Source organism: Poecilia formosa, unplaced genomic scaffold (genome assembly GCF_000485575.1).
Source record: "Poecilia formosa unplaced genomic scaffold, Poecilia_formosa-5.1.2 Scaffold164, whole genome shotgun sequence".
In the NCBI taxonomy this organism is placed as follows: domain Eukaryota; kingdom Metazoa; phylum Chordata; class Actinopteri; order Cyprinodontiformes; family Poeciliidae; genus Poecilia; species Poecilia formosa.
Genome location: NW_006800103.1, coordinates 220,338 through 245,257, shown reverse-complemented (window position 1 = coordinate 245,257; position 24,920 = coordinate 220,338). Strand labels below are relative to the sequence as shown.

The 24,920-nt window shown below is 38.3% G+C and overlaps 2 protein-coding genes across 2 annotated transcripts in view; both read left to right on the top strand.

Annotated features, from left to right (window-relative positions):
* Nucleotides 1–638, top strand: part of LOC103146661 (F-box only protein 8-like) — a 7,276-nt gene extending 6,638 nt beyond the window's left edge. Inside the window, exon 7 of the mRNA XM_016677763.1 lies at nucleotides 629–638. Coding sequence (XP_016533249.1) covers nucleotides 629–638 — 10 coding nt within the window. The remainder of the gene's footprint in view (nucleotides 1–628) is intronic.
* Nucleotides 639–1,691: 1,053 nt separating this feature from the next.
* The window catches only part of LOC103146660 (teneurin-3), a 41,333-nt gene continuing 18,104 nt past the window's right edge, over nucleotides 1,692–24,920 (top strand). Inside the window, exons 1-15 of the mRNA XM_007564664.2 lie at nucleotides 1,692–1,716; nucleotides 2,764–2,835; nucleotides 4,234–4,411; nucleotides 4,780–4,800; nucleotides 11,530–11,654; nucleotides 11,786–11,893; nucleotides 15,103–15,257; nucleotides 15,852–15,953; nucleotides 16,179–16,352; nucleotides 17,055–17,114; nucleotides 17,213–17,375; nucleotides 18,630–18,768; nucleotides 18,888–18,993; nucleotides 19,118–19,260; nucleotides 22,152–22,330. Of these exons, the coding sequence (XP_007564726.1) occupies nucleotides 1,692–1,716; nucleotides 2,764–2,835; nucleotides 4,234–4,411; nucleotides 4,780–4,800; nucleotides 11,530–11,654; nucleotides 11,786–11,893; nucleotides 15,103–15,257; nucleotides 15,852–15,953; nucleotides 16,179–16,352; nucleotides 17,055–17,114; nucleotides 17,213–17,375; nucleotides 18,630–18,768; nucleotides 18,888–18,993; nucleotides 19,118–19,260; nucleotides 22,152–22,330 (1,750 nt within the window). The remainder of the gene's footprint in view (nucleotides 1,717–2,763; nucleotides 2,836–4,233; nucleotides 4,412–4,779; nucleotides 4,801–11,529; nucleotides 11,655–11,785; nucleotides 11,894–15,102; nucleotides 15,258–15,851; nucleotides 15,954–16,178; nucleotides 16,353–17,054; nucleotides 17,115–17,212; nucleotides 17,376–18,629; nucleotides 18,769–18,887; nucleotides 18,994–19,117; nucleotides 19,261–22,151; nucleotides 22,331–24,920) is intronic.

Here is a 24,920-nt window from a genome sequence, read left to right as displayed (position 1 = left end):
AGATAGATAGATAGATAGATAGATAGATAGATAGATAGATAGATAGATAGATAGATAGAGCTTGTGCCGTATAGATAGCATTCGATGCGGCTTGCTTTCAAAATGGCGGCTGTGTTTTAATAATTCAAGCTCACCGCAGGAGGCCTCTCTTTGATGTTTCACTTTGAAGAACTAGTTCATCCCCTTCCTTCACTCTGTTCGCCGTCTCATGGGTCCGTCACCTGTCACAAAGTCGGCCTGTGAAGCTCATTCCTCCTTATCTTTACTCACACTCTTTCTCCTCTTTCATCAAAAATGTTCCGTCCTTCCATATCTCTTATTTCCGCTTTGCATGGAGTAAATATCTCGGAGCTCTCGGCTACGTGTTTTCTTTCTCTCTTTCTCCGTCTGTCTCCCACAAATTTACATCCCAGCGTATCAGATTTGAAGGCCTGTGCTTTTAGCCTTTAACTGTTGCAAAGATTATAACAGCATTATTTATTTATGACCAGTATGTTTTCTTAGAAACTGCTGCTATTTGCGCATTTCAAAGCTATGGTACAGACTGATACCATAAAAGGAATAGTAAAAAAGGATGTGTCTTAACTGGTTTTTAATCTTTTCATTTATTTTATGCTGAATTTTCCAGCAATGATTAGCGGAACGGTTTCAAGGAGCAGTTATAAGTTTAGATGCAGGCGTCTTTGGCACTAATCTGTATTCATCTTTGGCTTTTTTAATGATGAACAGCCACTTTACCACACTGGAAAGATTATACAACATCTGACTCCAATATGTCCAAATACCAGCCTTAGAAAGTTGCAGAAAAACTACACACTTTTTTTAGCCGACAACAAAATTAGCCAGGCAAAATTCTGTCACTACATAAATATTCCTCTTGGCAGAAACGGTAGAAGTCACTTATTTACTTTTTTCCAGACTTACATTTCAAGACATTACATTCCCAGTATTGTTGAGAATTCCAGTAGCTTAATAACTTGTTTTTTCCATCCAAAAGCTGGTTTCTGGGTGCCTGTGTGATAATTGTGTTGGTGGAACACCAAGCACCCAGATTTTACCTGCAGCTGTTGATTTGAGAAAAAGTTGAACAACTTGGAAGCAGTCCTCCTAATCTATCTACTGTATGCAGTGCATCAGTATAAAACCCAACCCTCAGCATGATGACACCACCACCGTGGTTCACAGTTTGATACCATGATCTTACATCCAATTCTTTGCCGTAAACATTTTCTCCAGAAGGCTTCTGGGTTGTGAATGTGGGCAGCTACATGTTTTAGTTCAGTGTTTAGGTGTCTATTTTAGATTAGAAATTTACTGATGAATTTTGGAGTTTATGACAGCCTTATAACAACTTGTGGTTCCAGGTTTGTTCCTAAACAGGCTGGCCAATTTCCCTCCACCGTTTGGGTGAGATAAGAAAACTTTGACACAGTTCAAAGAAGACAATGATCACAAAATCACATTAAAGGTGGTTTTAAAATTGATAAACCGTATTAATATTAGGTTTTTGGAATTACTTTTAAATGGATGGATGTTTAAACAACAATTCATGAAGCAGCTCTGCCAGTTCTGATCATTTCCTACAGCTCGTTGGGATTCTGCAATTGTGGAAATTCAACAGTTGCCTGCATTTTTAAATGTTTTTTGCAACAGCGCATTATTTGTGAGTTTACTGCAGATGTTCTGCAAAGATGGTCAAAAGCATTGGGTTTGAAGGTGGCAGTATTTCTTACTTCTCTGCTCTTTCAGATTCATTTAATGTCTGTGCTTGATATCAACAAAAAATTAGCTAAGTACTTTTAAGAACAAGCCTGTTTGTGCGTCCAATCCGTCTCCTTCTGCATGTAGATTTTGCAAGGGGTTTAATTAGATAAATGAATTCATTAGATTAAAAATATCGCAAAATTCCTTGCAAATATTTCTGAAGCATCACCACAAAGTCAGTGATTTTGATTGCAAAAAGTCACAAAAACAATTGTGAAATCTTGTAGGGACTGTCTAATAGAAACATCGGTCTAATATATTGCCATAATTAATTCCATGAGTACGTAAAGCGTGTGATTTGTCTGCAATTTGTACATTTAAACATTTGCACCCAGTTCTTGTTTATAAAATCCATTTCAGTTTTACATTTCATAATTTTACCCTGAAAAAAGAACCAGCTGAAATACTTGATTAAAAGCTCCAAGCTAACATGGAATCCATTCTCAGGGCGACTGTATGTAAACTCCTGACAGGCACTGTATATGTGCATACCAGAACAAACTAATGCGGTTTTTGTGAAAAGGCCTTGAGTGTCAACTTGTTCGTAGCACCAAAGTTGCCGTTGGCAGAATGAGCAGAGTGTGTGTGAAGTAGGAGCTCAGAAAGGACAGAAAGATCATCAAGTAACATTTAATTACTGACAGCCTCTGGGTCAATTTATTTCTGTATTTACTCATTGCAAAATATCATTAAACTTGAATGGAGCAAGTCTTGGCAAGCATGCAGTAAGCATAAGATTGAAGACCTACAGATGGAGGCTTTCTTCATAAAGGGGTAAAGGGCCAGGTGGCTCGACATCTGCACATGCTTCATCTGTCCAAGTTCCTCTGTTGTTTTAAGAAGACAAAATATTCAGATATAATTATATAGCTGAATGCACCAAGTTTCTTGATACCAGTGGAAAGACAGAGCCCAATGTCAATCAGCTTTTATTTTACATCTGCTGCTCTTCTTGTTCTCATCAACTCTTTAAGTGATCTCTATTTTTATCTTTTCTAGGTATACTGTATAAGGGCAATGGCGAGAATGTCTTTATCTCCCAGCAGCCTGCTGTCATCAGCAGCATTATGGGTAAGTGTAGATTATTTTAACATCTTAACATTGTGAAAAGGTATTATCCTCCTTTGAGGTTTCTTATGTTTTTTTTTTTTTGTTGTTTTTGTTTTTTCCAATTTAATGTTTCACATCAGCAGGTAAATCTTAATATGGCCAAGATAACCGAAGTGAACACAAAAAGCAGTTTTCAAATGAGGCTTTCATTTAAGTAAAAGCTGAATATTTGTGAAATCATGTTAACTGTGATAAACTACATTTTTTTGAAAAGCTGAGGTCATTTCACTGTTTGACCTCTGATATGATAAAAAAAACTGTCTGGCAGCAAGCAATAGATGACAATATTAACTCAAAAAGTAATAAATCATGCCGTGAAAACAAAACACAAAGGAAGTGTACCTTCTAATCTCAACGCACATTAGCTGCATTTCCATTACAAATGTGTGTAAAACTCTGTTGGTGTTTAGCGAATGTCGAAAAGACACAATTTCACAATTGCAGCATTTCTATTAGATAGGAAACGCAATTAAAATCATGTAAACAAGTTTGTTCATTCAATAAGTTACTAAAAAACATGCTGCGCCATGATCCTCTTACCACTTCCTGTCGTCTTTTCCACCAGCAGCAACATCCGGTTGTTGACTTCGACTTATGAGATGCGATGAAAGTGCTCCCATTGCAGTTTTGATACAGCCAAAACAAAACAAACAAAAACAAAAACACCTCATCCAAGTGTACAAACTTTATATCGAAAAACAAGAATTTTCTCTAAATCTAAATTAATCAAATTTAATTTTCATAATTACAATATCAGGGCTTTTATCTTGCATTAAAATGTTTGACGCTCTGGAATATTCAAATTAGAGATGTAGACAATCTACTCACGGTTAATTGTTGCTTAATGGTTTGTTATGTTAAAATTAGTTCCAATCGGTTAAACTAATATCGTTCTTTTAGAGTGGCAGTTTGGCCTCCATCCAGAAGAGGCCACCGCAGGTAATTTTTGCACGGAGCCAGCTGATACAGGAATCGATATGGTGGCCCTAAGTGGAAAAGAAAAACAGTTCAAACAAAGTCTGGTGTGGGATGTAAATTGCATTTTATTTGTTTCTGTTTTCAAATATAATCCCTCGACGAGATCGTTAAGTTTCACCTCAACAGCGCTCATTTAGCCGAAGTGCTGCACGACAGAGCAGCGTTAGCAGCTATGGAAAGACGGTCGGCCATCTTGACATAAGAAAATAGCCGCTTATCATTTAATTTTTAGTTGATTGATTTGATAAATAAACTTTAGATCAACTCAGTCAAACTCAGTTAAAGAAAAGAAAATTAACAGAACAGTATTTGTTGATGACTTGAATGATTTCTCTGGTAAAACTAAATAATTCACTGACTAAAACTGACTGTGAATCTCAGGAAACGGTCGGCGGCGCAGCATCTCCTGCCCCAGCTGTAACGGCCAGGCGGAGGGCAACAAGCTGCTGGCGCCTCTGGCCCTCGCTTGCGGAGCGGATGGCAGCATTTTCGTCGGGGACTTCAACTACATCAGGAGGATCTTCCCCTCTGGGAACGTTAGCAGCGTCATGGAGCTCAGGTAACGACGGAGGGAGGATCGCTGGTTCTTCCCGACTCCTTGAAACAGGGCAAACTCCACCTCAGTACCCTACAAAGAAAGCTCTAACTGCAGGAGTTTAAAGTCAAACGCTTCCAAATCCACGGCTTCATCCATGTTTGAACGGTTCAGATGATCCATGCTCACGCTTTGTGTTGAGTGTTTGTTTCTTAGATCTCAAACCCTAACATTCATCTGAAATCTTTCTTCTAATGATTTCTATGAAGCATGATTTCAGTCTGTTGTGTTGTCTGTTTCTCAGTGATTTCTCTTGTAAGTCAATCAATCAAGCTGTCGACTAACTCATGTCTCTTCTGTGTTTCCTTGCCTTTGCTTGCACTGTGTTAAAGAAACAAAGATTTCAGGCATAGGTAAGAGGGGATAAATCTTTTCACCCTTTTTTTTACCCCTTTTTTTTACTGTGCTGTCAGCTCATTTTAAATATCAGATTCTTCTCTGTCCATTTTTTGGCTTACATTTGTCTGCAATGGCCACATTTTACTCAGCAGAGTAAAACAAACATGTAATTGACTTTGTCAGGACTATGAGAAGGAGCCTTGAAATAAGATGCTGTCATCTTGCTTTTTTCCTGATTCCTTTCTCCTTCGCTGTCACTCCCTTTCTTCCTCTTGTCTTGACCTGTTTTCACACAAAATCAAGCCCCATCGACTGCTTGTCAGCTCAGATGAACAGCAAAGCATCACTTTAGTTTCAGCTCTTAGCAAGGAGATCCTGCAAGGAGAGAAGTTGGTGGTTTGGCAAAAGGCTTTGTTTGTAACTGGTCTCCTTGTTTCTCCTCTGTTCTTGGTCCTCTTTAATCAAATAAGTCTTAGGAGCAGTCACATTATGTAGATGGCTTATCCTTTTACTTGGCGCACAAGTAAAAGAATAAAAATGCAAGAGAATAAAAAAGTTAAAATAAAAGACTACTCTCATTTCTATGGAAGATGATTAGGAAAGATAATTCTGACTTTTTCTCAGAATTATGAATTTTATTTCAGAATTGTGACTTTTCAGAATTGTGACTTTTTTCAGAATTCTAAGATAAAAGTCAGAATTCTGGGACTAAACTGAGAATTATGAGAACTGAATTTAATCTCAGAATTCTGATTTTTATCTCGGGATTCTGAATTTTTTTCTCAGATTTCTGACTTTTTTCAGAATTGTGACTTTTGGTCTCAGAAGATTAAATTCAGAATTCTGAATTTAATCTCAGAATTCTGATTTTTTTTTTCTTTTTTTTCAGAATTCTGACTTTTATCTTGGGATTCTGAATTTTTTTCTCAGATTTCTGACTTTTTTCAGAATTGTGACTTTTGGTCTCAGAATATTGACTTTTTTTCAGGGTTGTGACTTTTTTTCCTCACCATTCTGACTTAAATCTTCTGATACCAATAGACAGGAATCTGAGACTAAAGTCATAATTCTTTTTTTTCAGTGGCCTTAATCCTTAATCCACACATTTAAGTCAATGAGATTTAAGTGACTAAGAATGGAAAATGATTATCGGTTTATAAAATATTTGGTAACACTTTATTTGAAGGGGGTGAATAAGACTGTCATGACACTTTCATAAACATGACATAACACCTGTCATGAACATGAATAAGCCTTCATGAATATTTATGACTCTTGTCATAAAGCGTCATTCGGTAAATTATGACACTTTTAATACAAAGCTGACATGATTCAAAATGTCTTTGTTATGACAACTTGACATTAACCAAGAAATCATTACTGATATCAATTTGTTATAAAAGTATTACTGATTGCACTTTAAAAATTAGGTAACTTTATGTTATTAAAGGTAAAGTTTAATCAGTAATGATTTCTTGGTTAATGTCAAGTTGTCATAATAGACATTTTGAATAACGTCAACTTTGTATTAAAAGTGTCATAATTTACCGAATGACGCTTTATGACAACAGTCATAAATATTCATGAAAGGCACCATAATTTGTGGCATATTTAAAGTAAATGTAGCGCTCCATCTCTGCCACCTCTTTGTTCCTAAACAGAGAGATCTCGTTGCTTCGGTCATTCGCCACAATGCTTTAAAAAATAAAACCACCTTTAACCAGATGAAAGGGTTGAGATGTAAGGTGCACAGCTGGAGTCTGTATGATTTAAAGAACAAAATCCTGTTGGGTTCACACTGTTACACTGCTGCCACACTATCACATACCCGCCTTGAGTTTCAGTGGCTGACGGTGAAAATCCCCATGAAGACACAGTTATATAGTGAATAATGTTCCAGAAGCGCCTTTCAAAAAAACTGATATTGGAGCAAACACCGTTTGATCACCTGCTAAATCAGGCTGCTGCTACTTTTTTCTTTTCTTTTCTTTTTTTTGAAATATGTCAAAAATGTTAACACCATGAGCATCACAACTCGTACAGTCGGTATGTCATGTAATCAGAGATTAAAGCAAGCTGATATGTGATGTGTGAAACTCTTTATTATTCATTTAATTTATGATTGCTGTATTTATTTATGTTTCTAATTGGGTAATGTTTAATTTTCCAAGGCAAAATTGGAGGAACTATTCCGTTTTTGCATGTAGAATTTCATCCTAACAGGTTATATGAAAATTACAAAATGGCCATATGTGAAATTAGACCGAAGGACAAAATGTACTGGTTGGAGTTTCTGACCTGCAGTATTTATTTTGATATTCTGAAACCTCCAGTCGGTCTGAAACCTCCAGTCGGTTGTGGGCAGATGGAAACTCGTACTGAGCCAAGTTCTGGTTCCGCTGAGCCAGGTTCTGGTTCTGCTGGAGAATTCTTCCTGTTAAAGGGAAGCTTTTCCTCTCCACTGTGGCTACATGCATGGCCGGTTTGAGAGATTCCTGTAAAGTCAATGACACAATATGAGCGAGTGTCTAGTGTTGCTACGTTCTTGTCCAAATGGAGCGAACGCTGCAAGGCAACAACTTAATGAAATCTGCTGAGTTTCATTAGATAGAAACTGTCTGATCTGAATAAAGAATAGAGTTTATTGCTGTAAGAATAGCTGAAATGTATGTGTGATTAAAATGTAATGACTCCTTTTGGACATTTGTTGTAAATCGGGGCAATGTACATAAACTGAATTGAACAGGCGATCTAGATGGGATGAATTTTTATTTCAGTAACTGGAAACTCTGGACTTTGAAAAAGAAAAGACATTTATGGTTGTCAGTCCTGTCTTTTGCTGTATGATGAGAATCCACTGCTGAAGATGATGTGTACGTCGTCTTCACCTAAATATACGTTTGGCTTTTGTTCTTCCTCTAAAAGTCGGTGGATTCAGTTTCACGCCCCGTCTGTGTCGTGTTTCAGGTCAAGTTTTGCTTTGGAATAGATATGTGGCAACTTTCAGCCTTTGTTCTGTTATTCTGTTGTTTTACTTCCTGCCGTCTTGGATACTCTGTCTTCTTGTGCTTTATCCTTCTTGTTTTCCTTTACTCATTTTTCCAAGCCCCATTCTTTCAATGTCTCCTAACATGACTCATTTGCTCTCCACCCTTCACCCCTTTTCACACTCCATCAGTGCCTTCTTCCTTTCTTTTCCTTTCTCACTTTTGCGTCTTTGATTTTCCTTTGCTTCAGCCCTTGCCTCCATTTCCCCTTCAGTGTTTTACTGAGCCCTGACATGTTTGGGTAATAGAGTGCTTTCCACATGTCAGCATCCTCTTTCAGCTCCAAATAGATCCACGTTGTGAGAAATCTTTTAAAGAGAAATTTCATTCTTTATCCTGAGAAACATGCTGTTCTGTTGACATGTTGGAATATGAAGTGGAAGAGGCTCGTAGAAGGTGAAGCAATCAAATATAAAACTTGGAGCTGAAGTTGTCAACATGTCATTGCTTTCCATTCACAGATGTGACTTGTAGATAGATAAAAATATATCCTCTGCCTTCTTTTGAACTCTGATACGTATCTAAACACACTTTTTTTATGTTTAATTAAGTCTTCTTTCTCAGTGCTGGTAGCATGGTTTCTATCTCAGTTTTTTTTCTTTTTTTAAGTAATAGATTGTGTTGTTTTCAGCTTTAAATTGTTTCCTAGTGGGAAGTTTTGGTCCACATAAAGCCTTGTGTTGTTCCTCAGTTGTTTTAAACCTGCCTGTTTATTTTTAGCTGTCCTAATTAACACCCTGTCATCATCTGCTGATTGTTACTGACCACTGGGATTCAAGGCCAGAGGCCAAAACACACACACAGCCTTTACATGACAGTGCAGCAGGCCTCCTCAAACTGTGTTACAGAAAAGTGATAGCGCTCATTAAATCAAAGACAAAGCTATTTTTAACCATAGCACTCTGTCTTTTAAAAGTGTTGGGGAATTTAAAGAGCTGGCAGAAATGCATACCTCCCTCATCTCTGCCAGACCTTCTCCACCAGCGTTTAGCTCATGATCCTGCCAGTTTATAAAAATTAAATTGGAGACAAAGCTGTTTTATTTAGCAGCTTAACATTGGTGCTTTGCAAAACAAGCCTCAAAAACATTGGATGACATTCTTGTAATCACTGGTGCTTCATTTTTAGATCAAATGAAGGAAAAACTGATGCAATCACTCCACACCACATTGTATGTAAACATCACAACTAGAGCTTTGCCTCATCTGGTTTTCATTTTTTTTTTTTTGTTTAAATTCTGTCAGGGATGAACTCTAATTAAATTCAACTGTTGAATCGCTCCATTTTGTCGAGCTAATTTTCGACAAATGTGATCTCCAGGCACTCTGCAGAAAAATATAACCAGATCAATATTCAGTTACAACCATTGTGATCCAGTCCTAGTTATAAATTAATGAAGTTAATGTTAGAATAGAATCCCAGTTGTTTAAAAGCGTGTGGCAACAGTAGAGCAGAGAAACTCCATTTTTACGAGAAGAGATCTCCAGAAGAACCCAATGAGTCTGGGCTTTTTCACATTACACTTTAAATGAGATGCTGAGGCCTCTCACAATAACACATTTTGGTGGACAATAAATTGTCCCAGAAGTTATTGCAATGAACGATAATATTGTTGTTTTGAAATCATTTTCAACAGTTTCTGGCATAATAATGCAAGAACGCACTCTCAAAGATCGGTAAACTTTAAATTCTAATGAACTTTTAACTGAAAGACTTTTTAAATATCCAAAATAAATAAACTAAACAACAGACACAACAACTAAAATTAATTAGGACGTCTCTGTAAACAAACAAGGGCTAGTTGAGACCAAAGCACCAGAGTGAAGACTTCAGTCATCCAGTTTCTGGTAGAAAGAGGGAGAAACAAGAAAATAATACAAATGGAAATAATTGAGCTAGTGTTAATTTATCATTATATAATTGATTTATTGCGACAGGCCTAGAGATGCTGGCTATCTCATTCAGTTAATCTGTGTGTCCTATAGAAAGGTTTTAACCTCACTGCCTTCTCCACCAAAGCTAACTTCATCCCTACACTGTAGCGATGTACTCGTTTTCTTCAGGCTGTCATTTTTGCATGTTTCACTGGGATGGCACCAGACAAATGGTCCAGCATCTTATTCTTAGCCAATAGAGATTTGGATTTCCTCACTGAATCCCACTTTCAGCCAATCATCCACAATCCATTACAGTTTTCCTTTAGCCCATTGGAACCTTGACAAACACTCCTGTTTCTGCCCATTTGTGATTTTCTTTTGCTGTGCATTTCCCATTTTCCAGCCGTTCTGCTCAGAGTTTGTGGCTTGATGTTTCCACGTCCGTTTTCGTCTGCCTAGATGTTGTTTTACAATAGTCCATTTTGCTTGGAATTGCTTCAGATTTTTATATTGTTGGAGCTGTCAGCTCTGTTGTTGTGGCCATCAGCCAGATTCAACAGCTTGTTAAGATCTCCAGCTCTCATTTAGCTGCAGTCTCAGCCGCGGTAGATCTGTGGAGGTGTGTGTTTTCTAAAAGCAAAGTGATTCCATCGTTATTACTTCTAACCAGAAACAAGCACCAAGTAATGTGTTGTCATCTCTTGTATTTTTGAAAAGTATACAGCGAAACAAAATTGTGTTGTTTCATGTGGCCGGGGGACACCAATAAAGTAGAGTCTTGGAAGCAGCAGGATGTGTTGCGTAAAAAGTAACTTACAATATTCATCTGGGCTCCATGTGGGGTCAGTGACCTTTTACTGCATGGCATCTCGTTCTGCCCTGCTTCCTGTCAAGCTAAGGATTAGTAGTGGTAATTTATCATTTATCGTGATTCTTATCGTGATAAGAATTTTCAATTTATCATTAATTGATAAATTTCTACTAATGATGTTTAAAACTCCCTGAAATCGTCTGTGTTGTTGAGATTATTAATTTTACTATGTTCTCCATGTTTTTTATTTTTATTTAGAGCATCAATTGATTTGAAAATATGATTAAATGTAGTTACTGTGTGCAGTTTATTGAAACAAATCGCACCTTCATGCGATTGGTGTCCTAAAGCAGCTTTTTACGCATTATTTCAAGATCAGTCGTGTTTGTGGGACTATGATTGCTGTGGCATTCAGTCACCTAAAGTTAGTTTGAGATAACTTTTATTTTGATGTATTTATTTCAAACAGGTTTATAAAAACAAGAAAGCAAGGCGTCAGTAGGACAGAGGAAACATGTGCAAACAAAACCTAGAACAAAACAATTTGTTTACCGCTACTTTTCTGCAGGAAGAAGTGAACACTTTTAATTTATTTAATTCAGTTTAATGAAATGTATCACTTACTGACTCAGTAATTATCAAAAATTTGTAATTAAAACCATGTGATAACATCCATGTTCCTGTTCAATGTACTGGGCTACAGAGTTAACAAATAAATTATATAGACAAAATGGTTAGAAAACTAACTCATCAAGACAAAATCATCTACGTATAATAATAATAATAATAATAATAATAATCACAATTGTAAATAACAGACATACAGCATTAGAATAGTTACCAACTTTTCATCATCATCACAATAGAATCTCAAATCATTGTGATAAAACTTTGAGTCTATTTCATCCTTACTACGGCTAAAAAAAGGCCGTCAGCCCAACAAACTCTTACAAATAAAGAAGTTTGATCCTCATTCTGTGCTTGTTTGTCTGTCTCTGTCCTCCACAGCAACAACCCTGCTCACCGCTACTTCATGGCCACTGACCCAGTAACAGGACAGCTGTATGTGTCCGACACCAACTCCAGGAGAATTTACCGTCCCAAGATGCTTAGCGGCGCCCGGGACCTCAACAGTAAGCACAAGCCACAGGAAAAGCCCTGTGTTGGCAGAAATGAAAGCATCCTTCTCCATTATTGTCTGATATTCCGTGTTTGGAAAACTCTGCAGCAAATTCAGTGTGTGTAAATGTTTGTGTGTGTTCAGGTAATGGAGAAGTCGTGGCTGGCACAGGTGAGCAGTGTCCTCCTTTCGATGAGGCCCGATGTGGTGATGGGAGAAAAGCTACAGAGGCACAGCTGCTGGGACCAAAAGGTACACACACACACACACACACACCTGTAACCTGCTGCATATATTTCTAAATCTAGTTTGCAGCACACATAAAAAGCCATTTGTTTAGGTTCATGTTTAAGTCACACCCTGAACTTATTGTCAGACCTGATGGTTTCTCTTTCCTCTGTGTGTAGGATTGGTCTTCACACTGATTTGGTTTGTGTAGTGTTGCACTAATTGAGCTGGATGTACTGAATGACTTTTTGTCCACCATTACACTATTTACATTTTATTTGAATGATAAGGGAAGCCACATGCCTAAAGGAAAATGGTGTGCTTACGTTGCCTTGAGTGCAGTTAATCTGAGCTGCTGTTAATTTTTGGACATCAATAAAAAAAGTTTTCACAGCTCTCAGATGTTACCACATGTTTGCCAGTGTTACAGAATAAGTACAACTATGACTCAAATGCTGCACTAATGATTACATTACTTAGTTTCATTGTACTCTGTTCAGATGCTTCGCTCACCTCAGGATTCTTGATGCTTGATACCAAAATGACCAGCATGACCTATTTTCCTATTAATCTGACTAAAATTTGTTTCTCCTCTGTAGGGAAAACACACAAACATAACATTTAATCCCTGGACCATCAGCTTATCTTGCTCTGTTTTATGTGTCGTCGACTTTGTTGAGCTTTATGCTCCCTCATCAAAAACATACCTGGAGTGTTGCTTTGATTCTTTCACGCATGTTTGAATCTCCCATGGCAACCGTTCAGCGGTGCCTAAATGCTAGCTCTCGCAAAGCACCACCTATTTACTCAAAGCTTTTCCTTGTAGCTTCAATCTCTAGCCGAGTTTCTGTCTCATAGAGCACCCTTCCCCTGCCACTCCCCACTTCGCTCCCCCAGACTAGCGGCAGCAGTAGTTACCAAACACCACATGGAACTGTGCATCTGCTGAGCGCATACGAACTACATCTAAGTCCAACCGTCCTAAGACTGATTGCAAGCGGCATAATGGGGGAAGTGCTGTTATGATGATTTCCTGAAGGCAGAGCGTCGGAAAGAGCAGGAGCTTTAGAGGCCCAATCTCAGGGCATCAAATTGTGAAGTCAAATTTCTTTTAGGTTTGATATATACAGCATTTTTATAACAATTGAATGTTACAAGATTAGTTGACTGTCCTATTAAATGGCACTTTGTGCCTGGAAAAACACAAATTACCACACTGAGCTACAGGATCCAACAGCTACTCTGTAAAGTCACAGGTAGATCCTGAACCTAGACTCTACTGAACCTGCCTGCAGCCCAATAACCATTAGAAAGTTACAAAAGAAGGCCTTAAAAACTATAAAACATCTCCTCCCATGCCATAAATTCACCCATTTGGACTTTGCACAAAAGCGTCAAATAAGGAAGACTGAAAGATTACCTTTTATTTCCCCTCTGATGATAAACATCGTGCAGCTCATCCTGGGATCCCCCAGGAACAATGAACATTCAGGTTGCGTAGGGGCGTCAAACTGCTGCTGGCTATATGGAGTGTGTCTCCCTCCGGACTGAGGACTTTCATCTGATGGCTGAAAACAACACATTTCACAACTACTGTCTTACAGAAACACTTTATCAAAGCATACAGCGCCCACTGCATGTTCCCCTGATCTCCTATTGAATAGCAATGAACATATTCAGGGATGAATGGCAATAACAGACATCAATTCCACACCCTGGAAAAAAATCTAGCAGCATGAAATGCGAATGATTTCCATCTACCTAAAATTTTAATCAGGATTGTATCTCCTCCTGCTGCTCGGCGACGTTCCATCATGCTGTAGAAATGAACAATAAGAGTGTGAGGTGCAGGAAGCGGGGAAGTCTCGGATGGCCGTGGAAAGTTAAGGTTTAAACCGACACATTTCATTAGCTTTCGCTGTGTTCTTGTTAGATTACTGTTGTCCTATGAAGGCAGCAGTAAGCAGCTGAAACTGAACCCCAGTGACACAAGCTGGATGTGCAGACAGATTTCACAGCTAAGCTCCTTCCTGATCGGTGCTGCAGTTTTGCATGTGATGGCAGTTTTTCACTCTGGAGCCACATCTGTCCTGGGAGAATTATGAATGCTTTTCGTGCTTGAGGGGAACAGAATATCAAGTGGGTCAGTATATCATTTACAGGACTGGCTCTGACGCTTTGTGTGGATCTGTCCAGACAGACAAGGTGGTAATTTAAAAATATCAGTGCTGTGATTCTTTCACCAAACTCAGCAGTTCATACAGGGATGCCTTCAACATCCGAGGACACTTATGGAGCTTATTGAGCTCTGTAACTGTCAAAGGAGGAATATTTTAGAATGTCAGTATGACATGTTTACGACACCATGTCCAACGTCGAAGTGCAGGTTTTTCAGAATTTACATTTCACAAATCTGTGTAATTTAAATAGTGCAGTAGGTTTGCACTACGTAGTCCAGTGGATGTTGCATAAAAATGTTCTTATCTGGGGAAAAGCAGCCTTCCTACATGATTCACTTGGAATTTGATGAAGTTTTCTTCATCTAAAAGGTTCATTTTATATCTCTACTCTACAAAAACATAAAATCTTGCCAAGTATTTTTTTGTCTAGTTCGAGCAAATATATTGGTACGCTCAAAATAAGATAAAAATAACTTCAGCAAAAAGTAGGAGTATGTTTTAAGTCAATAATTCCTTAATATTGATTTTAAAAAGTACTAGTTCCACTGGCTGATAATTTCACTCATGGGAAAAATTTCTTGTTATAAATTAAATAATCTTCTGGTGCATCTAGTATTTTTTCATCAATCTTAAGAAACTACAGACTTAAAACAATCTCCTGTTTCTAGTTGAGAAGTTACTTGTAAGTTGGTTTTGTCTTATTTTGAGTGGTCTAAGATATTTCCAATAGAAACTAAACAGAAAATAAGATTATGTGTTTTTGCAGATAGTGTAGCAGAGAAGAACGTTTTTTTGTTTTCTTGATTTGTACTGAATTTATATTTGTACTGTCAGTATTTTAAATATATTTAGTAGCTTTTAAATTTTTCCTCTTTATTCGTAAAATTCCTAAAATTCAAACTGTTTGTTTACATTTTCCACCCCATCTTTGCTGTCATTGGTCAGTGTCTGTGCTACCAATTTTAAGTAAAATCTTAATAATTCATCGTTTAACAGGTTGATAAATTGTGTGATATCTAAACTTTGTCCTGTGAATCTGTCTCTTCTCTCCAGGGATTGCAGCCGATAAGAACGGACTCATCTACTTTGTGGACGGAACGATGATCAGGAAAGTGGATCGTAACGGAATCATCTCCACAGTGCTGGGCAGCAACGACCTGACCTCTGCACGACCTTTGACCTGCGATACCAGCATGCACATAAGACAGGTTAACATACAGAGCATTTCTAACACAGCCACAGCGCAACTGTAGCACACTGCTGTTTTTAAAGTGAAGGCTTGGAGCCAGTGTAAACCCCTGTTGGTTGTGATTGGTGGGACTGAATGCAGTGAAGCAGAGAAAACACAGATAAGCTTGAATGTATTAATGAGAGAAGAAGTTTTGTTGGGTGAAATCATTTCTGTTCTGTTTTTCTTTCTACCCCTCGTCCCCAGCGAAACTCTTTGTTGTCTGAATGTATTTACTTGCAGACTAAAGCTGAACATAGTAGGGAGTGTGAGAGTCAGAAATAGTACACTATTATTACACCTTATTTTCAGATTGACAGTGTGTGATATTGCATATAACAGAAAGGAGACGAGTAAAGAAACGGCTCCACACTCGCACACATTAAGCTGCTTCTTCTCGTATTTGGCGCAGGCTGTTTGCTTTTCTTTTTATTTGTGTGACAGAATTCAGGTCTATACCGCAGAGGGAGAGCACAGGAGTTAGAACTGCAGCTGGGATGAAGGTTTCACATATTTAATGTGCAGGTCATGGTTGATGATCCAAGGAAAACGAAGCTGTCATTCTTCTGTTCAGGTTCGATTGGAATGGCCCACAGATCTCGCCATCAACCCCATGGATAACTCCATCTACGTCCTGGACAACAACGTTGTTCTACAGATCACTGAAAACAGACAGGTACGTTTCACATCTGCACTTAACTTCAAAAATGTTCACACCCTTGAGCTTCTTCACGTTTTTTCACATTACAACTTCAAACTTCACTGGATTTTATGTAAAGTGTGAAGTAATTTAGCATTCAGCACCGTAGGCAGAAAGATTTGGAGATGTTTAAAACAAAGTTGAGTTGGAAAACAATATCCTGTGTGTGTGTGTGTGGTGTGTGTGTGTGTGTGTGTTCAGGTCCGTATAGTGGCTGGTCGTCCCATGCACTGCCAGGTGCCTGGTATAGAATACACCATGGGAAAGAGAGCGGTGCAGACCATGCTGGAGGGAGCGACCGCCATCGCTCTGTCCTACAGCGGCATCCTCTACATCGCAGAGACAGATGAGAAGAAGATGCACCGCATTCGACAAGTAACATTTCTACGGCACATTCACTCGCTCACATTTAGTGATATTTCCAATTTACGTCAGGAATATGTATTGCAGCGTGTACTGTTGAATGTTGCTGTTTTCAAAAGGGACAATGCACATCACATAATATGCCAGAGTTAGCATAAAGGCTAGTTTTCATCTGTAGTTCCTCAGGGCACAATCAGTATAAACACAATAAATCACAATGCAACACAGACAAGTTGGCAAGATCCTTCCATCATCAAAATAAATAAAAAACATTTATTTATCTGAAGAAACAGATCAGGTTACACATTTAAAAAGAATAAAAAGCCATACAGCACAAAAATTTACCTCAATACATGAAAGAAAAAACTGAACCACATGAACTGTGCCTCCATATTTGATTATCTAAGAACCATGGCTTTAAGTTAGAAAATGTTTTAAAAGACTGATACGTTCTTACACTCTCTGGTAGTTTGTTAGAATAAACATGTAACTGATTTACTCACAAATTGCCACTTTTCTAAAATAATGGCCAAAATACTTCAGTGACCCAGAGCCCTGAATCAATATTATTTCTTATTATTCATCAGTTTCTCTGCTAATATTCGATCCTTTCAACTAATTCCTCTAGTTTGTTCCTTTGTTTTCTGTCAGAATGCCAGGCTGCTGTTTTATTTAATATTTTTCATAGCTGTACATCCTCTGCTGTACTCCTAGGTGTCCACTGATGGAGAAATTACGCATCTGGCTGGTGCACTATCTGACTGTGACTGCAAGGTACTGCAGAGTTACAGCCGCGTTTTGCTCCTTCACATCCATCAGGATATTTATATATATTACAAGGAATGATGGTTTCTTCCTGTTTGTCTTTGCAGAACGATGCCAACTGTGACTGCTATCAGACAGGAGACGGCTACGCTAAAGACGCCAGGCTTAGCGGCCCTTCGTCTCTGGTGGTGTCGCCGGATGGGACTCTGTACGTGGCTGATCTGGGAAACATTCGGATCCGGGCAATAAGACGCAACCAGCCACGCACCGGTACGAACATTTATAGATGGAGCTATTTTTAGGCCTCCACTCATAAATGCTGCATTTCTGCTGAGGGATCTGTGAAGGATCCCTCTGAACTCTGAAATATTCAAGACTGGCTGGAAAACCAGCAGGGGGCGCCTGTGAGTTGATAAAAATCACACTTTTCATCAGGTTAATACACATATTCATGCTTCTCAGTCTATTTTTAGGGAGAGTCCTCCAAGGAAAATCATCTAGCGTGTTTTCTGATTGTCACAGAAAGGATGAAATAGTTTATATTTAATTACCCCTTAATTCAGAAAGAAAGATCTAAACCCCAGAAAGTAAAGGTCACAGTGCCACCTAAAGGATTTCAGACAGTCATCTTTTGGAGTTGAAACATTAAATGAAGCTGATTTTCTACTATGAATTAATAACATTTAGCAAACAAGAATTGTTTTCAAGTGTTTTAAAAAATCTCCCACTCAAGTATTTAGCCCAGAGCAACAATCATGTAGGTTTTATTATTAGTGTTTCTATCTTCTTCTACAAGGATTTCACCTGTACTAATCACTCCTGTGCTTTCATCTATTTTTATCTTTATTGCATTTCGTGTATTCACACATTTCTAATTATATTAAAAGGAATCACAGGTGGTTTTAATTAAAACTGTTCAGTTTCAGTTTAACACAGTTCAACTCCTTGTTATTCCACACATGTCAATGAAGGTTTTTGGTGCCAACAGATCATATTGAATCTTCTGCTGGATTCAATCTCCTTACTTGAACAAACATGGGGTGGCAGTGGAAAGTGGAGAGAGGAGGATTCTTTTCTCTTTTTACTTTTCTTTTTTTTTCTCTTCAGAGCCAGGTTAGGCCGTGGAGGTTGGGGAAAATAAACACAGGAGCTCCTTGTCAAAATGCCAGCTGAAAAAAAAAGTTAGAGGGAACATAATAAAGCATTTAATATAGATGCCAAAAATTGTTCCTACTGCTTGGCATTTAAAGTAGTAACATTAGTAAGTTGCAGTCCATGCATTATTTTCCATATTTGCATCACTTCCAACAATAAGTCCTCACTGGAAATCCGGTCAGAACTCATGAAAGTCCAATCAGACTGACCAGTACAAAGCATCTCCAAACATGGTCAGTAATCACAGTGTTTGTCAAGTGGCTGCTATAATCGCTGTACATTAGATTAATAAGGCAAAGTCAAGAGCTGGAGAATAAAAATGAGTCTCTCTCCAATCAGAGTCTCTTCATCTGTCTAACTCATCTGCAGGCTCTTTGGCTTCAGGTCCCAGCTCCTATGAAGTGGCTTCTCCAGCCTCACAGGAACTTTATGTGTTTGATTCGAATGGGACTCACCAGTTCACCATGTCTCTGATCACTGGAGACTTCAAATACAACTTCAGCTACAGGTTGGTTTGACATTTTTTACTGTTTTTCCCCTCTTTTTTTAAACCATAAAACTGTAACGGTGCATTTTTTTGAAGCATAGTTCAGTTTGTTCTCATTTTCTGCTTTCCTGTCCTCTCAGCAACGAGGAGGATGTTACCGCGGTGACAGACAGCAGCGGGAACACGCTCCGTGTCCGTAGAGACACCAACAGGATGCCTGTACGTGTGGTGGCTCCTGATAATCAGGTGAGATGTTCACATTTTTGCACATTTGCATTCTTTGAGGATGGCCATGACTCACAGATTGTTCTGGATTCATGGCGACCATCTGACTGTCTGGTTGTGTTTTATTTTATCTTTTAATACACAGGTCATCTGGCTGACAATCGGGACCAATGGAGGTCTAAAGTCTCTCACGGCTCAGGGTCAGGAACTGGTTTTATTTACTTACCATGGCAACAGTGGCTTGCTGGCTACCAAGAGCATCCAAATTGGCTGGACTACATTCTATGAGTAAGCCACCTACTGACTGTCACATCTAAATGCATGAATGCAATCTGTGCAGCTATGTGAGGATGAAAGTAAGGCTCCAGAATAATTGCATTGTTGATGCCTTGGTCATTAGGGAAGAGGATACGTCCACTTCACTTGACACAGGTGGTCCTCTGTTGTAATCAAGTCATGTTTATTTATATAGTGCATTTCAGCAACAAGGCTTGACATCATAAAAACACAAAAAAGGCATAAACTAAATTCTGTTCTCTGAGCTACAGGGAGCCAGTGAAGGACTTTAGAACTGGGTGATGTTCTCCATCTTCCTGGTTTTAGTGAAAAAGCAAGGTGCAGCGTTCTGGATCATGTCCGAACATTATATGTCGTCATTCACCATCAGTCCACATCTTCTGGTTTCGGCAGGGACAAACAATCTTACTTTATTCAAGAGCTCTTTTACGCATTCCAGGACTTCATCAAACAGATTTTCCCTCATTCAAATATAAATAAATCTTCTCTAAAGACACTAGACATATAAAAGAGCTTCAGGTTTTTGTTAAATTGCTGCTTGGCTGCATGAACAAATTCATTGCTCTTCATCATTGCTTTTGTTTGTGATTTGGTCTTTTCTCCATTCTTGCCTCAGGCCACAGTTGGAGCTGTGCTGTGGTCTGATCTGGTTTGAGGCGGCAGATGGAAGTGTTCCTACTAAGACACTTAACACACACCTGTGTGTTTGCTACAGTGCCCTTCCAGCTCCTCTGGGTCAAATGAATAAATCACCTTTCATTGTATAGCCTCCCACTGAAAAGTCTAGCCTTTTAGAGTGTGCGTTCAGTCATGCACAGTGTTAACAAAGTCACCATTGGCGTGTTTCTTCTGTTTTATTCTGCTTTTACCGGTGCAGGTTAGCTTCTTTGAAACACTCAATCTCAGTTTCAAGAGGGACGTGTTCACACAAATAAGACTTAAACTGATGAGAGAAACCAAATGAGACGATGAATAGCATCAAAAGCACTTAGTCTTCAGAAGCTGGTTGAAATCAGTCTTGCTGTAGGGGGATCCAGGATGAGGGGGCAGCGGTAACATATGAGAAGACTTTTCATCCAGCTTTAATCAGGCAGATGGAAGATTGAGGGCAAAAGAAAGTCTAGAGCGCAGACTGTGACTGCACTGTTGACGGGATATGAAAGTTGGCAAGACTGATAATAACAGTGTAAGTATTGATTAATTCATTCACTTGCTGAAATGAACATGTTTGCCAATAGGACAGCACTCAGTTTGCCGAATGGCCAAGGAGGAAAGTTGATTTTATGTCAGTTTTAGAATCATTTCTGGTGTTGACGTGAAGATGTGTTTGGATCATTATCCTTTTGTAAAAACCAATAATGACAAGCCTTCATTTAACTGCCAGAGGACACCAGATTTTATTCTAAGGTCTCCTGGTACTTGAAAGAGTTTGTGATACTTTCGAATCTGTCTGAACGGCCCAATTCCGATCTTTTAACCCAAAAAATATCCAACTTGCTCCACTTCCATATATGACACTGAATCTGATACGTGTCCAATCTGAACAGCCATGTTGGATTTTATCCAGATTTTACGTCTTTGATGTGAGACTTGTCATAATTGTTCACCAGGAGACACCAGACACGGTAAATCTGGATGCCAACAATGGCCGAAAATTATAATTGTGAAAACTCTGATAATGTTTTGTGTCTCTGCATCCAAACAGACATCTCTACAGACATCACAGTGAATGCTCCACAAAAGGTCATTGCTATTATCTTGAGGCAATAATATCGGCTTCTATTACGCAACAATTTGAAAACAATCCATAGACGGCATCCATTATTACTTCGTTAAACGAGGTGATTCTGTGTGACGCCTCCCTTCTTCGTCTTCATGCAGGTCCTTCGTGAAGTTTGACTCTGATCATATTTAATTAGTAGTATGAATGAGCAAAACAAAAAATTGATTTCAGCAAAAATGTGGAACTGAGCATGAAGAGTTGCTGTGTGAACGTCGCCTTTTCATGCCTGCTGTACTCAACAGCGGCATGAGATGCTTTTCCACTCATTTATTCTCCGTTTCAGACCAAATCCTTCCTGGATCGTTTGCTGCAAAGAATCTGAATCTTAGTTTCATTTAAGGAACTCAAATAGATGAGCAAACACTGGACTTTTATGTTTGTGAGTGAGTGGATTATGGATTGTTGTTATGGTGAGTTGGTAACCCAAAGATGGCACTCTTTTCTGCAATTTTTACCATCACTGTGTGATGAAGACGTGTCCTGACAAGATACATATGAGACCTCACTCAGCCTTGCTTCTCTCAGTTTGAACTTGTTACTAGAGCAGTGAGTATATGTAGATATGTAGATATGGGTAGATGCCATTTCCTTGTAGCCATTTCCTTACATGGAGTGTAATATATCTCTTCCTTACACGAATGCCATGTTCTCCTTTGCTTCCTGCTTTGAGGAATGAAAAGGGGCTTATATATGCCATGTTATAGTTATACTCCTAGTAAACAGGAGTCATGTTATGAGTTACTAATTAGGTTCATACACAGTCTGATAAAGGTAATGATAAAATATCAGTTTAAACATTCTTCAATTACATTCATTGTATAGGAAATCTTGGACGTACCAAGAAGAGATTTAGTTGAAAATATTTCTTCTTTATTACTGAAAAAGGTATCAAAACTGAATCTTGCTGAAATGTTTATGCTAATGTGATGTTGCTGTGACAAATGATTAACCTATTTTAGGGCGTTTTACACATCTTAATAAATATGAGGACTTGCTTCCTGTATGTATATTCAGGTCATTTTCTCTGTATCGGCAGGATTCATTACAGTAATGACATCTAATGTCCCCTTTCTCCTTCTCCTGCATTCTGTCCTGGTAGCTATGACAGCGAGGGTCGTCTGACTAATGTGACCTTCCCCACCGGCGTGGTCACCAATCTCCACGGCGACATGTCTTCAGGAGCCATCGCAGTGGACATAGAGACGTCAGGGAGGGATGAGGATGTTTCCATAACAACAAACTTATCGTCTATAGACTCCTTTTACACTTTGGTGCAAGGTAAGGTGCTGGCATGCATGTGACTGAGTCTGAAACTCATCTATAAGGAAAGGTCAGGCAGATGATTATGATCATTATGAATAATAAAAGTAAGTCAGATCCGAAGAAATGTAGCTTCATTTTTAGATTTTATCACCTTTCCCAATGTTTTCCCTGCTGCAAAATTAAAAGGAATAAAATCTGTTGCTGTTCACAAATCCATCTGCCAGAGTTTTATATTGTACAAAATATGAAAATACAGTGGCTTGCTCAAGTATTCATACCTGTTACAAGCACAAACGTCAGTTAAATTTATTGGGATTATGGTGAAAGATGCTGTTCTGTTCAGTGCTTGTTTCCACATCTAAATTGGTACCAGTACTTTTTCTGTTGCAGGTTTTTACTCCTGTTTTATTGTTGCTTTCAGTGTCTTGTCAGCTTGCCTGACCAGGTTCAATCTCTTCTTTTCAAAGAGTTTTGGAGAACTATCTGGTTTCTGTAATGCTGCTGGCATTACAAGCTTGTAACTAGTAACAGGCTCGATGGCTGTAAACAGGTTCGATGTACGGAGCTAAATACATGTCGATCCTGGAAGGAATCTGGTTGAGATGAATATAAACGTACGTCACACCTTTCAGATTTTTTAAACTGTAAAAGCCTCTGAAAAAATATTCTTTTGCTTCCACTTTGCATTCATTTTCTGCTTTGTGTTGGTCCATCAGGCAAAATCAAATACGCAGAAGTTTGTGGTTGTAATGTGATTTAACGTGAAGAAATCTAACTTTGCAGCTGCAAATACTTCTGTAAGTCACTGTAAGCTGGTGGTATTAAAAACTCACTAAATGACTGTGGAACAATCAGAGAAGTAAGACAAGCTGCAGTTACTGAGAGACACAAGTATTAAGCCACAGATGGGAAAATAGGTTGTGTTGTTTTCTGTGATCATTTTTTTCTGACGGTGACTGAATTTGGGATGTTGTTTCATTTGTACTTTGATTCAAAGCTTCTGTAAGCCAGAGTAAAATCCATTCTCATAAATTTTTATTTGAGAGCAGCGAAAGAAAACATTCACACTGGTGCATTTCAGCAATGTTGTCATTCTTTGTCAGACAAATACTGGAAAAGTATGTTTTAGCGGTGATGTTGATGTAAATTGTGGACGAACATTGCCTTCCATTTACCTCAGAGGTTTAAATTTGAGTGTGAAATTTGATGCTGCAGATCAATGAATCCTGCTTCAGTCTGGTGGATTCAGAACAGTTTCTTCCTCAATGTCTTTAAATTGTTCTGCTTGTGTATTATAATCTTAAAGTCAATGCATTATGAGCATCGATACAATATAAGTTTTCTGTGTGAAAGAAACTCGTGTATGAAGGACTACAATAGTGACGCCTCTGTTGAGAGTGCCTTCCTCCTATCCTGATTAATTCAAAGTCCTGGACAACTAAAGCATTGCTTTCATCAGTTCACTTACATTTATTCGTGTTTTTCCTGCCATCTCATCTACATGCGTAGGTAGGAGGCATCCCATTAGGTCCAGGTGCAGGCCAGCGACGGTAAACAAGCTAATTTAGCTGCTGTACTTAGTCATATTAATGATGCCGTTAACTGCTTGAGAAAGCAGAATATGTGGAAGCAAGAGGTTAAAAGGTCATTTGCAGACATTTACAGTAAACTGTTGTTTCTACTGGATCACCATGTGTGATAATGTGCTGGGGAATGACTGAGATAATAAAAATATAACCCTACCCCACCTAATGTCATCTCACATTCTGCAAGATACTTAATGCAAAATTATCCATTTTAATTAACTAAATTACCAAAAAATATATATTTTTTTAATATTTTCATTAACGTACGTTGTAGAACTTGGAGATAGAAACGTATTCAGGTATTTCTCATGACATGTTAAAGTTAGAACTCTGAAGCTCAGCTGACATGAAGTTGCACCGGCATTACATCACACACAAAACACGAGAAATGTTGAAGCAGAAAATATATTTTACTTTGTGTCATTCGATAAAATGATTTGCAAAGAAAAAAAAAATTGACGAGAGTAAAGTGTTGTGCAAAACCGCCTCAGACTTTTTGATCGACTGTCTCGTAATAATTTCAAGTTGTCTGGATCGATAGTTTTCCAAGCTTTCTAAAGCGGGGGTTCTGAAGGTCTTCGAGTTTTTCTTTTTGTAATTTTGTCTGTCTTTCTTTTTAGCTTGTGTTCAGCAGATGCATCTGAATATGCCTTTAAAATGTGCAGGCTGTTATTGGAAATTAAGAGAACTAGAAGAAAAAAATGATGAACCAGAAAGTGTAAACATTCTTTTTAAAAAGGTTGAAATGGTGCAAAAAATCAGACAATGATTAGACACTTCAGAAACCCTTTTGCCCTATAACATAACATTTATCTTATAGAACTCAATTGAAAATTTGTTTCAAGGAAAACATTAAAAATGCTGCACTATACACTAATCTGGTTGTAAAAGTGTTCACACCCCTACAACAATACTAGATTAAAGCAGTTTGGGTTCAATTTCAGTTTTCAGTCTTTTTTGGTGGAAATCTGTCAGTATCTTGTTTATAGTTTTGGTTATGTGTAGCCTTTTCCATAATT